Raw genomic sequence first — 14,720 nt, 5'->3', positions numbered from 1 at the left:
CTCTCTTCTTGCCTCCTTCTCAAAAGCCATCCCTTCCCTCTGCCCTTCTCATCCAATGGCTTTTGAGAAGGTCTCGATGAGAGAGGAAGTGAGGAATCAAGGAAATGCAATTGAGATTGTACCTGGATTTTTGATCTCTCAGTGGGGATGGCTGAACCTAAGGGTGTTTTCACACTTGGTCCCTTTTAGTCAATTTTTGTGAACTCAATGCAGTTAGCTTAATTTTTTGTGCAGTGTGAACACTCCAAAGGAACTCAGACCCCTCAAAAGAGCCCCCGAAGTGAACCGAACTCAGACCATCTCGAGAGGTGATCCGAGTTCGGTTTACTTGAATTCCGAGGTATAGTTCCCTTTTGTAGGGCAATCTGAACACAAAGCTCCCCAGGTTCACTTGTCATTATTCCCGCACTACACACTAGACTACTGCAACACCGTTCCCCCTGCCATAAACCCTCACACTAGACCACTGCAACACCGTTCCCCCTGCCATAAACCCTCACACTAGACCACTGCAACACCATTCCCCCTGCCATAAACCCTCACACTAGACCACTGCAACACCGTTCCCCCTGCCATAAACCCTCTGTAACGGCTGTCTGTAAGAGGGAACCAAGGTGCAGCAGAGGATGTGCTCATCATTAGAATTTTAATTCAAATAAACAAGAGAACACTACAAAAATGAACAAAACGACAGCAAACAGTCCTGTTAGGAAAATACTCAAACAGAAACAATTACCCACAAAACCCAAAGGAAAAACATGCTCCTTATGTGTGACTCCCAATCAGCAGCAACGAGCTTCAGCTGTGCCTGATTGGGAGCCACACACGGCCCAAAACAAAGAAATACCAAAACATAGAAAAAGGAACATAGAACGCCCACCCAATGTAACACCCTGGCCTAACCAAAATAAAGAACAAAAAACCCCTCTCTATGGCCAGGGCGTTACAGTACCCCCCCCCCAAAGGTGCGGACTCCGGCCGCAAAACCTGACTCTGAAGGGGAGGGTCCGGGTGGGCCTTCTTACGGCGGCGGCTCAGGTGCGGGACGTGGCCTCTGCTCCACCCTTGACGTCGCCCTCTTAGGTGGCGCACCTGGCCGCGCCGAAGGTCTGGTGGGCGACGCTGACTGCGCCCGGCTGGCGGGCGGCGATGGTTGCGCCCGGCTGGCGGGCGACCCTTGTTGCGCCCGGCTGGCGGCCGGCGATGGTTGCGCCCGGCTGGCGGGCGACCCTGGCTGCGCCCGGCTGGCGGGCGGCGATGGTTGCGCCCGGCTGGCGGGCGGCGATGGTTGCGCCCGGCTGGCGGGCGACCCTTGTTGCGCCCGGCTGGCGGCCGGCGATGGTTGCGCCCGGCTGGCGGGCGGCGATGGCTGCGCCCGGCTGGCGGGCGGCGATGGTTGCGCCCGGCTGGCGGGCGGCGATGGTTGCGCCCGGCTGGCGGGCGGCGATGGCTGCTCTGACGGCACTGACCCAGGATTCACCAGGCTGGGGAGACATGACAGAGGCCTGGCCCTAGGCGTAGGCACAGGACTCACCGGGCTGGCGGGCATCCCTGGCCACTCTGGCAGTTCAGGACAGTTGAGACCCACTGGAGGCCTAGTCCTGGGAGGTGGCACAGGACGGACCAGGATGGGGAGACCCACTGGAGGCCTGGTCCTGGGAGGTGGCACAGGATGGACCAGGATGGGGAGACCCACTGGAGGCCTGGTCCTGGGAGGTGGCACAGGATGGACCAGGATGGGGAGACCCACTGGAGGCCTGGTCCGAGGAGGAGGCACAGGATAAACCAGGCTGTGGGGGAGCCATGGAGTTCTGGTACGGACACTCTTTACCCACACTCCAGGCTGAAAGCCCACTTTGGCCCGGCACAGGCGGAGAGCAGGCATTGGGCGAACTGGACCCTCCCAGCGCTCTGGAGACACAGTGCGCAACGCCGGCGCAGGATAACCTGGACCGAGGAGGCGCACTGGAGACCAGACGCGCTGAGCTGGCACCATCCGCCCTGGCTCGATGCCTGCACTCGCATGGCACTTGCGGGGGGCTGGTATGTAGCGCACCGGGCTTTGAACGCGCACTGGGGACACCGTGCGCTCCACAGCATAACACGGTGTCCTACCAGTACCACGCTGCTTCCGGTAAGCACGGGGAGTTGGCTTAGGTCTACCACCTGACTCTGCCAATCTCCCCGTGTGCCCCCCCCCAAAAAAATTGTGGGGCTGCCTCCCGTGTCCGTTGAGCTCCCTTGCCTCGTACCAGCGCCTCTCAGCTCTCGCCGCCTCGATCTCCCACTGCGGGCGGCGATAATCCCCAGCTTGAGCCCATGGTCCTTTCCCATCCAGGATTTCCTCCCAAGTCCATGACTCCAGATAGCTTTTCTCCTGGTGCCTCTCCTTGTGCTGCTCCTTCCTCTGCTGCTTGGTCCGTTGTTGGTGGGTAATTCTGTAACGGCTGTCTGTAAGAGGGAACCAAGGTGCAGCAGAGGATGTGCTCATCATTAGAATTTTAATTCAAATAAACAAGAGAACACTACAAAAATGAACAAAACGACAGCAAACAGTCCTGTTAGGAAAATACTCAAACAGAAACAATTACCCACAAAACCCAAAGGAAAAACATGCTCCTTATGTGTGACTCCCAATCAGCAGCAACGAGCTTCAGCTGTGCCTGATTGGGAGCCACACACACGGCCCAAAACAAAGAAATACCAAAACATAGAAAAAGGAACATAGAACGCCCACCCAATGTAACACCCTGGCCTAACCAAAATAAAGAACAAAAAACCCCTCTCTATGGCCAGGGCGTTACACCCTCACACTAGACCACTGCAACACCGTTCCCCCTGCCATAAACCCTCACACTAGACCACTGCAACACCGTTCCCCCTGCCATAAACCCTCACACTAGACCACTGCAACACTGTTCCCCCTGCCATAAACCCTCACACTAGACCACTGCAACACCATTCCCCCTGCCATAAACCCTCACACTAGACCACTGCAACACTGTTTCCCCTGCCATAAACCCTCACACTAGACCACTGCAACACCGTTCCTCCTGCCATAAACCCTCACACTAGACCACTGCAACACTGTTTCCCCTGCCATAAACCCTCACACTAGACCACTGCAACACCGTTCCCCCTGCCATAAACCCTCACACTAGACCACTGCAACACCGTTCCCCCTACCATAAACCCTCACACTAGACCACTGCAACACCATTCCCCCTGCCATAAACCCTCACACTAGACCACTGCAACACCGTTCCCCCTGCCATAAACCCTCACACTAGACCACTGCAACACCATTCCCCCTGCCATAAACCCTCACACTAGACCACTGCAACACCATTCCCCCTACCATAAACCCTCACACTAGACCACTGCAACACCGTTCCCCCTGCCATAAACCTTCACACTAGACTACTGCAACACCGTTCCCCCTGCCATAAACCCTCACACTAGACTACTGCAACACTGTTTCCCCTGCCATAAACCCTCACACTAGACCACTGCAACACCATTCCCCCTGCCATAAACCCTCACACTAGACCACTGCAACACCGTTCCCCCTGCCATAAACCCTCACACTAGACCACTGCAACACCGTTCCCCCTGCCATAAACCCTCACACTAGACCACTGCAACACCGTTCCCCCTGCCATAAACCCTCACACTAGACCACTGCAACACTGTTCCCCCTGCCATAAACCCTCACACTAGACCACTGCAACACCCTTCCCCCTGCCATAAACCCTCACACTAGACCACTGCAACACTGTTTCCCCTGCCATAAACCCTCACACTAGACCACTGCAACACCGTTCCCCCTGCCATAAACCCTCACACTAGACCACTGCAACACTGTTTCCCCTGCCATAAACCCTCACACTAGACCACTGCAACACCGTTCCCCCTGCCATAAACCCTCACACTAGACCACTGCAACACCGTTCCCCCTACCATAAACCCTCACACTAGACCACTGCAACACCATTCCCCCTGCCATAAACCCTCACACTAGACCACTGCAACACCGTTCCCCCTGCCATAAACCCTCACACTAGACCACTGCAACACCATTCCCCCTGCCATAAACCCTCACACTAGACCACTGCAACACCATTCCCCCTACCATAAACCCTCACACTAGACCACTGCAACACCATTCCCCCTGCCATAAACCCTCACACTAGACCACTGCAACACCATTCCCCCTGCCATAAACCCTCACACTAGACCACTGCAACACCGTTTCCCCTGCCATAAACCCTCACACTAGACCACTGCAACACCGTTCCCCCTGCCATAAACCCTCACACTAGACCACTGCAACACTGTTTCCCCTACCATAAACCCTCACACTAGACCACTGCAACACCGTTCCCCCTGCCATAAACCCTCACACTAGACCACTGCAACACTGTTTCCCCTACCATAAACCCTCACACTAGACCACTGCAACACCGTTCCCCCTGCCATAAACCCTCACACTAGACCACTGCAACACCGTTCCCCCTGCCATAAACCCTCACATTAGACCACTGCAACACCGTTCCCCCTGCCATAAACCCTCACACTAGACCACTGCAACACCGTTCCCCCTGCCATAAACCCTCACACTAGACCACTGCAGCACTATTTCCCCTGCCATAAACTCTCACATTGGTGCCACAAAAGAGAGAAGATTATGTGCAGACTCGCAGAAAAAAAGGTGCTGTTTTTAGATGCACAGAAATTCTTAAATATGTGTGGAGTTGTTAGTTCAGGTTATTTGTTTGCAGTATTGTGATTTTTAAGAGAGCTTCATAAACTGTTTATTTCGATTGTGGGGTTTTAATAGTATGAGAAGACAACAACATATTTGGTGAGAATCACAACATGATGCAAATTAAATTCTAGCTCTTAAAGTGGCAGTAGCCTACATTGGATGTACAATTTTCAATGACAGCATGATTTAATCTGCAGTTATTCTTCTGTTATTTATTATGTTACCAATAATATTTACATGTTAATAGTATTTTCTGATTACAATTATTATGTATCATATTTTATCTAAATGCAATCTATTGGCTTCTGAAATGTAAGTATGTATTTCTAGATGTCCGATAACACATTCTGATGAAATGGCTTGTCCTGCACTGAGTGTAACAAAGTGCAGGACAAGCCATTTTATCGGAACATGTTATCAGACAGCTATAAATACATACTTACATTTTGGAAGCCAATAGATTGCATTTAGATAAAATATGATACATAATAATTGTGCATTGAGTGAATGTTGGAAAAAGATCTTGGTTCCTTTCTAAACATAGCAATGTGAATGCCAAGAGGACTCGGACCACAAAATGGGTGAAGTGAACTGGCAATAGAGTTGAGTCCTCATTCAAAGGCAAGGGCAGTGTGAATACAAAGAGAACTGAGTATTTTAGCCTTTTTCTTTTTACCCCATTTTAAAGAGGACTATACTGTATGTGAAAACACTCTAAAACTGTCGCTCACTGTCCACTGGCATGGGGTGCTGAACTTCAGAATTGAGATTATGTTGCTGTCCACTTCACTTGGGCTGAATCTCAAATTGCGGGTTTTACAACTGGTTAATTTGGAGCTTGTTTTATAATTCCAGGCTCTTCCTTTTGGTCACAAGCTAGGCGTTGACCATTTACTTTGCATTCTGTGAGGGACAGTTCTCCGTTGCAGGTGGTTTTTCCCACTAAAATAGCAATAGCGGGCACCAAAATTTGTTTGTGAATGCTGGCCCCAGATAGAGGGGACTGTCTAACGTCTCATGGCAGAGGAAGACTCAGTCAAATTGGCAAGCTGACAGCCATTGGCCATGTGGCAGATCTTAAACCTTTGGTTGGATGTCCACTTGAAGGTTCATAAATCAGCTGGAATCTATCATGAGAATGAAATTATATTAATTGACAGGTGCCATAGCAAAGTATTATAATTTTCAATGGTAGGTTTTGGAGAGTTGGGTAAAGTGCGTTTCCCTTGTAAGCTAGCCCTCAACATAAGTCAAGTTTAGTTATTTTTTAAAGTCATTCTAGATTCACAATATTTTTGTGATGCTGCGGTATTGGATGGTGCAATTGCTACATAGTTATATCTAATGTGGTGGAAGCTTGTGGTAGCCCAAGGGAGTCCCTCTGACTCAAATCAAATGTATTTGTTACATGCTTCATAAACAACATGTGTAGACCCACAGAGTGAAATGCTTACTTAAGGGCCCTACACCGTGTCAATGTGCAGGGTATGAGGTAATTAAAGTAGATATGTACATATATACAGTTGAAGTTGGAGGTTTACATACATCTTAGCCAAATACAATAAAACTCAGTTTTTCACAATTCCTGACATTTAATCCTAGTAAAAATTCCCTGTCTTAGGTCAGTTAGGATCACCACTTTATTTTAATAATAAAATGTCAGAATAATAGTAGAGAGAATGATTTATTTCAGCTTTTATTTTTTTCATCACATTCCCAGTGGGTCAGAAGTTTACATATACTCAATTAGTATTTGATAGCATTGCCTTTAAATTGTTTAGCTTGGGTCAAACATTTTGGGTAGCCTTCCACAAGCTTCCCACCATAAGTTGGGTGAATTTTGGCCCATTCCTCCTGACAGAGCTGGTGTAACTGAGTTAGGTTTGTTGGCCTCCTTGCTCACACATGGTTTTTAAGTTCTGCCCAAAAATCTTCTATAAGATTGAGGTCAGGGCTTTGTGATGGCCACTCCAATACCTGGACTTTGTTGTCCTTAAGCCATTTTGCCACAACTTTGGAAGTATGCTTGGGGTCATTGTCCATTTGAAGACCCATTTGCGACCAAGCTTTAACTTCCTGATTGATGTCTTGAGATGTTGAGATGCTTCAATATATCCACATAATTTTTCTACCTCAGGATGCCATCTATTTTGTGAAGTGCACCAGTCCCTCCTGCAGCAAAGCACCCCCACAACATGATGCTGCTTACTCCCATGCTTCACGGCTGGGATGGTGTTCTTCGGCTTGCAAGTATCCCCCTTTTTCCGCCAAACATAACGATGGTCATTATGGCCAAACAGTTTTATTTTTTGTTTCATCAGACCAGAAGACATTTCTCCAAAAAGTAGGATATTTGTCTCCATGTGCAGTTGCAAACCATAGTCTGGCTTTTTTATGGCGGTTTTGGAGCAGTGGTGTCTTCTTTGCTGAGCGGCCTTTCAGGTTATGTCGATATAGGACTTGTTTTACAGTGGATATAGATGCTTTTGTACCTGTTTCCTCCAGCATCTTCCCAAGGTCCTTTGCTGTTGTTCTGTGATTGATTTGCACTTTTCGCACCAAAGTACGTTCATCTCTAGGAGACAGAACACATCTCCTTCCTGAGCAGTATGATGGCTGCGTGGTCCCATGGTGTTTGTACTTGCGTACTATTGTTTGTACAGATGAACGTGGTACCTTCAGGTGTTTGGAAATTGCTCCCAAGGATGAACCAGACTTGTGGAGGTCTACAATTTATTTCTGAGGTCTTGGCTGATTTCTTTTGATTTTCCCATGATGTCAAGCAAAGAGGCACTGAGTTTGAAGGTAGGCCTTGAAATACTTCCACAGGTGCACCTCCAATTGACTCAAATGATGTCAATTAGCCTATCAGAAGCTTCTAAAGCCATGACATCATTTTCTGGAATTTTCTAAGCTGTTTAAAGGCACAGTCAACTTAGTGTATGTAAACTTCTGTCCCACTGGAATTGTGATACAGTGAATGATAAGTGAAATAATCTGTCTGTAAAAAGTTGTTGGAAAAATGACTTGTGTCATGCACAAAGTAGATGTCCTAACCGACTTGCCAAAACTATAGTTTGTTAACTAGACATTTGTGGAGTGGTTGAAAAACGAGTTTTAATGATAACAACATAAGTGTATGTAAACATCCGACTTCAACTCTACGTAGGGATAAAGTGACTAAGCAACAGGATAGATAATAAACAGTAACAGCAGCATATGCATTGACTCAAATGAGTTAGTGCAAAAAGGGTCAATGCAGATAGTCTGGGTAGGTATTGGTTAACTATTTAACTAACAATTTAGCAGTCTTATGGCTTGGGTATAGACTCTTAGAAAAAAAGGTGCTATCTAGACCTAGAATGGTTATTTGTCTGTCCCCATAGAAGAACCCTTTGAAGAACCCTGTTGGGTTCCATGTAGAACCTTTTCCCCAGAGGATTCTACATGGAACCCAAAAGAGTTCTACCTTGGAACCAAAAAGGGTTCTCCTAAACGGAGAGCCGTAGATCCCTTTTGGAAACCTTTTTTCTAAGAGTATAGAAGCTGTTAAGGGTCCTGTTGGTTCCCAACTGATGTGGTCTGTGAACATCAGTCCTATATGCTACCCAAGCCCCTCTCTATTAGCGCATAGAGATCCCAGTCAACACCTGCTGTGTGACCAGTGGGCATTGAACATAGAAAGGAAAGGGTTATTTCAGTAGTTGTAGTGCTTGCATTGTATGTATTTCTTATACTCAGAACGTTATCAAACATTTAGCCACAGAAGTTATGCCTGCTAAAGCTATTAACACGGTTAAACAATGATGCAATGGGTCTACACAGTTCAGAGATTTCACTCCAATTCATCCCGTTGTAGGTTTGGAATGTAGGATAGATAGGACTATTGCTATTATTACACCAACATGAATAAACACTAGATGTTTTGATCATGGCCCCTTGCTATGTTCTAGATCAGGGATGGGCAACTGGCAGCACGCAGCTGAAGGCTTTCCGATCAATTCCCCTCCCCCCAAAATAAAACTTAGTCAAGGTCTCAACCTAATGTTGAGAGTTAGTAGAATACACAAGGTGCAATTTCGAAATTCGAAATTTGGTTGTGCATCAGCAGTTTTTCTTTTGTTATGTCAGTCACTGATAGTCAGTCAATTAGCCCATGTCAGCAAAAACATGTTATGGTGTGGGTACGCATACCCGCGAGCAACTGCGGCCCAGCAGGGTTTTTTTTGCCCATCCCTGTAAATGCATTTTGTAGCTGCCTCAATTATGTTTGTTACGATTTCTCCAGTGGCCCAGGAAACGTTTGGTATAAACAAATATATCATAAACTCATTTATTGTGACAGGGGACCGACCAATGGTATATTCATCATGTTTACATCCATCTCACTGTGGAAATGCGTTTGTGATTCATGTTAACTTATTTTTTTGGTACTCATTGTGTTTACAGACACAAATTGTAGCCTATAAATGAAGCTGAGGAAATGTATTGAAATGAAAAATAAGATGAGTCAAAGCTTCAGCCAGCCAGTCCATGGGAAATGTAATATGAATCGTTATTCCTGTGGCAGCACTCACAACACGCGCCGACGGTCAATTCTCGGTAGCGGCGCGAGACTGGGAGCGGACTTCTGTTCCATTCAAACAAAATAGGACTGGACCAGCCTCTCGAGGGAATGTGAAGCGAACGTGGTAGTCTCCCACATTATGGAAATTATACATGATAGACTTTGTGAACAACTCTAGTTACCTCAATGTTTTATGGCTACATCTTTTACAGCTACTGAAAAGACATGCACTCAGCCATTAATCAACAGGATACTGAAGAAAAAGCAACGCATGTGTCTGATCAATGCGTAGTAAGCCCACCCGCTCGTGAACTACTTGCCAAACCCAGGGTCTCGCATAACTGACGAAGACAGTTGCAGAAGCGGTCCAAAAGTCAAACGAAGAGAAAATCCTGAAATAATAGGATCCTTTCTACGGAGAAAATGAAGGAAAAGAATCTAATTGAGACTGCGAAAATGCAGGGAAACGTAATGGTAAGAGATAAGTGTTTTGCTGATTTGAAATGTCAGCTTGAAACGATGTGTTCGCTTATAAGCGAAACCGTTTTTGCAAAGTATTGGTTTCAGTGTGCGTTTGAATAACTGTGCTGAATAGTAAATGCATTGGAAACGTGATCTAAGACTCTATTTGTACTAAAATGGGATTATACCCCTCTGCTGTAGCCAGTCTGCCCATTTATCGTAGCCTTGTTGCTGCCTGAGATGACATTATTTTAGAGACAGCTCACACCCATGCAAGGGGATATGATTTAACATTACACCTCTCCCATGTGCTTTGCGGTTGTATAGTCTACAGCACTGAGTATGAGTATGGCGCCTAGTGTAATGACGAAAACATTACATTATTAAAGTTTTCTAGTTCTCTTTTTCCGTAGGGCACTGATTGATGTTAATGCTGGGTTCAATATTAAACCCTATTTTCTTTCTATGTTCTCCTTATGAAGATTTGAGGGCAGAACTAATCTCCGTTAGCTCTTGGAAGGGCTCATTTTGTTTTAACCACACCTAAAGTTGTGAATCTCGGGATATTGCTGTCTGTCCGAAGGGAACTGCTGGGTACCTCTGTTATGCATGGGGTTGGGATATCCAATCTCCAGGTGTCAGGAGTCACTGGCTCCTTTTACTGAATACACATTCAGGTAACAACCTGGGACCCCTGTGTGAAAGCCTTACCGTCTTTATTTTTAAGTAAGCAAATTGGGATTTAACAGATGGCTCCAGTGTTTGTGAATATCTTCACTATTGCCTAGTAATATTTACATTATATTTTTATATTATGAAAAGATGACAAGATTACATTTCCATTTAAATCGGAACATTGAAAAGAGCAGAGGAAAGTGTACACCACAGCAACATCACTAGTCAGCATGCATTATTTCATTCTTGGATCTGTTTCCAAAAAATAGTGTGACGGCGGAAAGATTGAGCTGTAATTTCAGGGCTACCGACAGTCCGTTTTCCCTGACAGCTTGACCTTTTCACTTAACCCCAGAACCCCTGCATTCTGTTAAACCCAACAGCCTACATGGCAGTCCTTGCAATCCTTCACTTGATAGAACTATGAACAGAATTTAGTTGTGCAACTTGATTGCCTCTCGCTTTTCCAATATTGGACCTATGGATTGAAATATCAATTGATTATTTTGATTTATTGATTTGCATGATTGATTTACCTGTAAAATTGTTTGACCTTGAAGGTCCCTGGTAGTAGCTATTGGCCAGATAGAAAATGTGCACTCTGGTCTCCTGGGTGGCGCAGTGGTCTAAGGCAGTGCTAGCTGTGCCACCAGAGATTCTGGGTTTGAGTCCAGACTCTGTCTCAGCCGACCGCGACCGGGAGGCTCATGGCCGACGCGCAATTGGCCCAGCGTCGTCCGGGTTAGGGAGGGTTTGGCCGGCAGGGATATCCTTGTCTCATCGCGCGCTAGTGACTCCTGTGGCGAGCTGGGCGCAGTGCACGCTGACCAGGTCGCTAGGTGTATGGTGTTTCCTCCGACACATTGGTGCGGCTGGCTTCCGGGTTGGATATGCGTTGTGTCAAGAGGCAGTGCGGCTTGGTTGGGTTGTGTTTCGGGGGACGCATGGCTCTCGACCTTCGCCTCTCCTGAGTCCGTACGGGAGTTACAGTGATCAGACAAGACTGCCAATTGGATATCATGAAATTGGGGTAAAAATATATATTTTTTAATTAAAAAAAACATGTGGGTACATAGGGTAACATTAGAAATGCCATCAAGCCTCGTAAATTACAATTGACAGTTTGACTGCTTTGCACTGACACATAAATCTGTTATTCCTGGAAAAAAATCCTTGACTCAAGGGAGAAGGACAAATAATGGTGAATAGGGAATCATGCTGCGTTCATGTCTGTCATGACAGGGAAACCCTGCATAGTATGATGGCTAACTATCTCAAATGCACGTTGGACTACCATGAAGCATGCCACAGTTGGAAGTCGAACATTTCCATACAGTTAGGTTGGAGTCATTAAAACTCGTTTTTCAACCACTCCACAAATTTCTTGTTAACAAACTATAGTTTTGGCAAGTCGGTTAGGACATCTACTTTGTGCATGAGACAAGTAATCTAGCTCTTTCATCATACCTAGCATTCTAAAGTGTTGCCCTGATGTTTACAATAACAATAATACTGTCCCTACCATGCCATTCTGGTAGCCCATTAACCATCCCCTTATATGGCCCTAACCCTCTCTGTGTGTCTCCTTGGCAGGTTGCTCTGAGTGGAAGTCGGTGGCAGACCATCCATTTCCAACCAGCTAAGTTGGTTGTCCTCCAGCACTTTCCTCTGTTTACTGCTGGTTGCTCTCTGCCACCAAAAACAGGCCTTCAAGGGCACAGTGGGCAGTGTTGTCGAACCACTAATGATTTTCTGCCGTTGGCTGAAATGAAATGCATTTGTATCCACAGCGTTATCTCTTTAAAGTGGAGAAATACCAACCGCTAACAACGAGTGTCTCCATCCCTCCCTGGCCTGTCTGTTGCGGTTATTATTTCAGTCTCAATTGAAACAATACACTGAGAGAGCACTCATAATGAGGGTTTGTCATGGCTCCTTTTAATGACTTTAAACAGTATTCACAGCAAGCAGGGTTCCCCAACTGGGTGCCCGCAGGCCGAATTTGGCCCGCGGGTGGTTTTATTTGGCCCCCCAAGCTTTCTGAGCAAAAAAAACCCCTAAAACACAAGGAAATCATCTCCAAGTGATTTTAATCCAATAAATCTGTTCCCAAGTATTCTGACACATAATGGAGACGTGATCATATACAAATGTAAGCAATTATTATGTTTTTGTGAAACATCAGTTTGGGCTTCTTGCGGTCAATTTGCAGTCTACAAATGATTTGTAATGATGCTCCGACCATCCGCTCAAGAACAAATCGTCCCATGGCTGAATCTATTTGATGATCCCTGATGTACAGTATGTTTGCACTGGTGTTCTGATGCAGGTGTTCAGATTCCTTCTCTCAGCCCATTAGATAGACATGTTGTTGTAGTGTCTTCTAAAGAATACAATGTTTAATATAAACTCAATTGTTTTCTAGAAATCTTCCCTATACTAAATGCAGATGCATTTGAATCATGAAGAAGGCCTAATTTTGGCTCCACAGACAGCTGTTTGGTTTATTATGCTCTTTGTGTCCCCTTGGGTCTGATGAGGAGAGTTCTGACGGAGGACTACTCGGCATGATTAGGTGCTCGACTACACACTTTATGCATTCATCACAGATCTCATTCCAGTTCTGGTGAGCTATGGGCGTGTCCCAACAGTCTGAAGTGGCTTTCCTTATCTACTTTCCTTCATCTGCAGAGGATCTAAAAACACATGAGGACTTATGGGTGTGTCCCAACAGTCTGAAATGGCTTCCTTCCTACCCTTGCCTCCTTTTCTTCATCTGCAGAGGATCTGAAAACACAGGATCGGTGAAAGCAACACACAAGTAGCCTAGCTGACTTGATGAATCCTTCCTTCAGTGTGGATGAAGGAAAGGACATGAGGAAAGAGGGCAGAGGGAAACACTTAGGACCACAGTGGCTAGACACCAGCTTGCAATAAAAGGCATTGCAACGGTGGCCCCTCCTGTTAAGTGGGTGGCCTGCATTCACGGCCGCTCACGTCGTTTGTTTGATTGGGGTCGGCCCAGTAACGACGTTGGAGGTGCGGGTCTAGGAACAAGGGCTGTGATTTATAGTGACCTTTAAGTGGGCCAGCATTCCTCAACGCTGTTATCGTGCAGCTACAGCGTTTCATTAGGCACGCTGGAATCCATCATACACAATGTTGTCTCTCTCAATGGCCATGCATGTGAGGACTGGAGAGAGCCACCATTGTACATGCAATGTATTTATACAGGCTGGCTGATGGCTTGAGAGCACAACTGTTTGTTTAACATTTTTGAAAAATCTTATATGAACAGTTTATTTCTTTAAAGATATAAAAATGTAACCCCAAAAGATTCCAACTGTGTCTGAAAGGCAAAAAAGGAAATTGGCATGTACCGTACATACATTATATTTCGGGGGTTAATCTCTCTATTGTCAAATGATGGGCACTCATCTCAAAGCAATTAAGTTTCATTTTCCTACTCCTTTTCAAGTCGCACACTTTCTCTCCTCTGAAATGTCATGTTTACCCAGCACTTAGGTGAGTCGCCGATCTATTTGTATTTGACTCTGCCAAGAGGACTTGAAGAATATCTAAGTGAGTCTTGTACAGTCAGTCACTCTGTAGAGACAACACTTGGTCCCTTAGCGGCAGTGTAATTAAGGATAATCCTCGGCTGTTTACATAATTAAAACACTCTTTTTGAGGTTCTGTCAGATAGGTCGATCTGTATCTCCAGGGATGTTCCACTGCTCCTTTTTGATAATCCAAACAAATTATTGTGAGATTAATTTTTTTATTTTTTATCTGTTTCATTATCAATGTATTATACACTGAAATGTATACAGTACTGTACTGCATTGTGCAGAACTTTGCAGTACCACTTATGGGCATTTCCATGTAAAAGGACCCATGAGCACCAACGTGTGAAGTTCATAGGAGCACATCAAATTGTTTGTCAAATGAAAGCTAAGAGTCTATATTTTGGGGAAATTAAGGCATAAATATTTTTTTCAGCCATTTACCATCCTTAAAATAAAAGTTTTGATTTGTGGATAAACAGATGGAAAAGGGGTCTTAGAAAACATCTACCATAAAAACTCTTAAAATGTATCAGAAATACATCAAAACACAATAATGTTGATGTAAAAGCCCCTGCCAACCAATATCAACACTTGTATTTTGTTTTGGAGAACTTGTTTACCTTCTGTAAGTTTAAGAAACATTGCCTTGTGCCTTGTAATTCCATTAACAATAACCCCA

At 45.6% G+C, this 14,720-nt stretch overlaps 1 protein-coding gene across 2 annotated transcripts in view; it reads left to right on the top strand.

The window, feature by feature from the left end:
* The window catches only part of LOC115195538 (dipeptidyl aminopeptidase-like protein 6), a 339,411-nt gene that overhangs the window by 41,469 nt on the left and 283,222 nt on the right, over window positions 1-14,720 (top strand). Inside the window, exon 1 of one of the 2 annotated variants that reach the window (XM_029755484.1) lies at window positions 9,313-9,809. The exons of the other annotated variant lie outside the window; for it this stretch is intronic. Coding sequence (XP_029611344.1) covers window positions 9,759-9,809 — 51 coding nt within the window. The 5' untranslated portion in view covers window positions 9,313-9,758. Of the gene's footprint in view, window positions 1-9,312; window positions 9,810-14,720 lie in introns of those variants that run through there. 2 annotated transcript variants of the gene reach the window in all.

Source organism: Salmo trutta, chromosome 6 (assembly GCF_901001165.1).
Source record: "Salmo trutta chromosome 6, fSalTru1.1, whole genome shotgun sequence".
NCBI classification, from domain to species: Eukaryota; Metazoa; Chordata; class Actinopteri; order Salmoniformes; family Salmonidae; genus Salmo; species Salmo trutta.
This window is presented reverse-complemented; position numbering and strand designations above follow the sequence as displayed.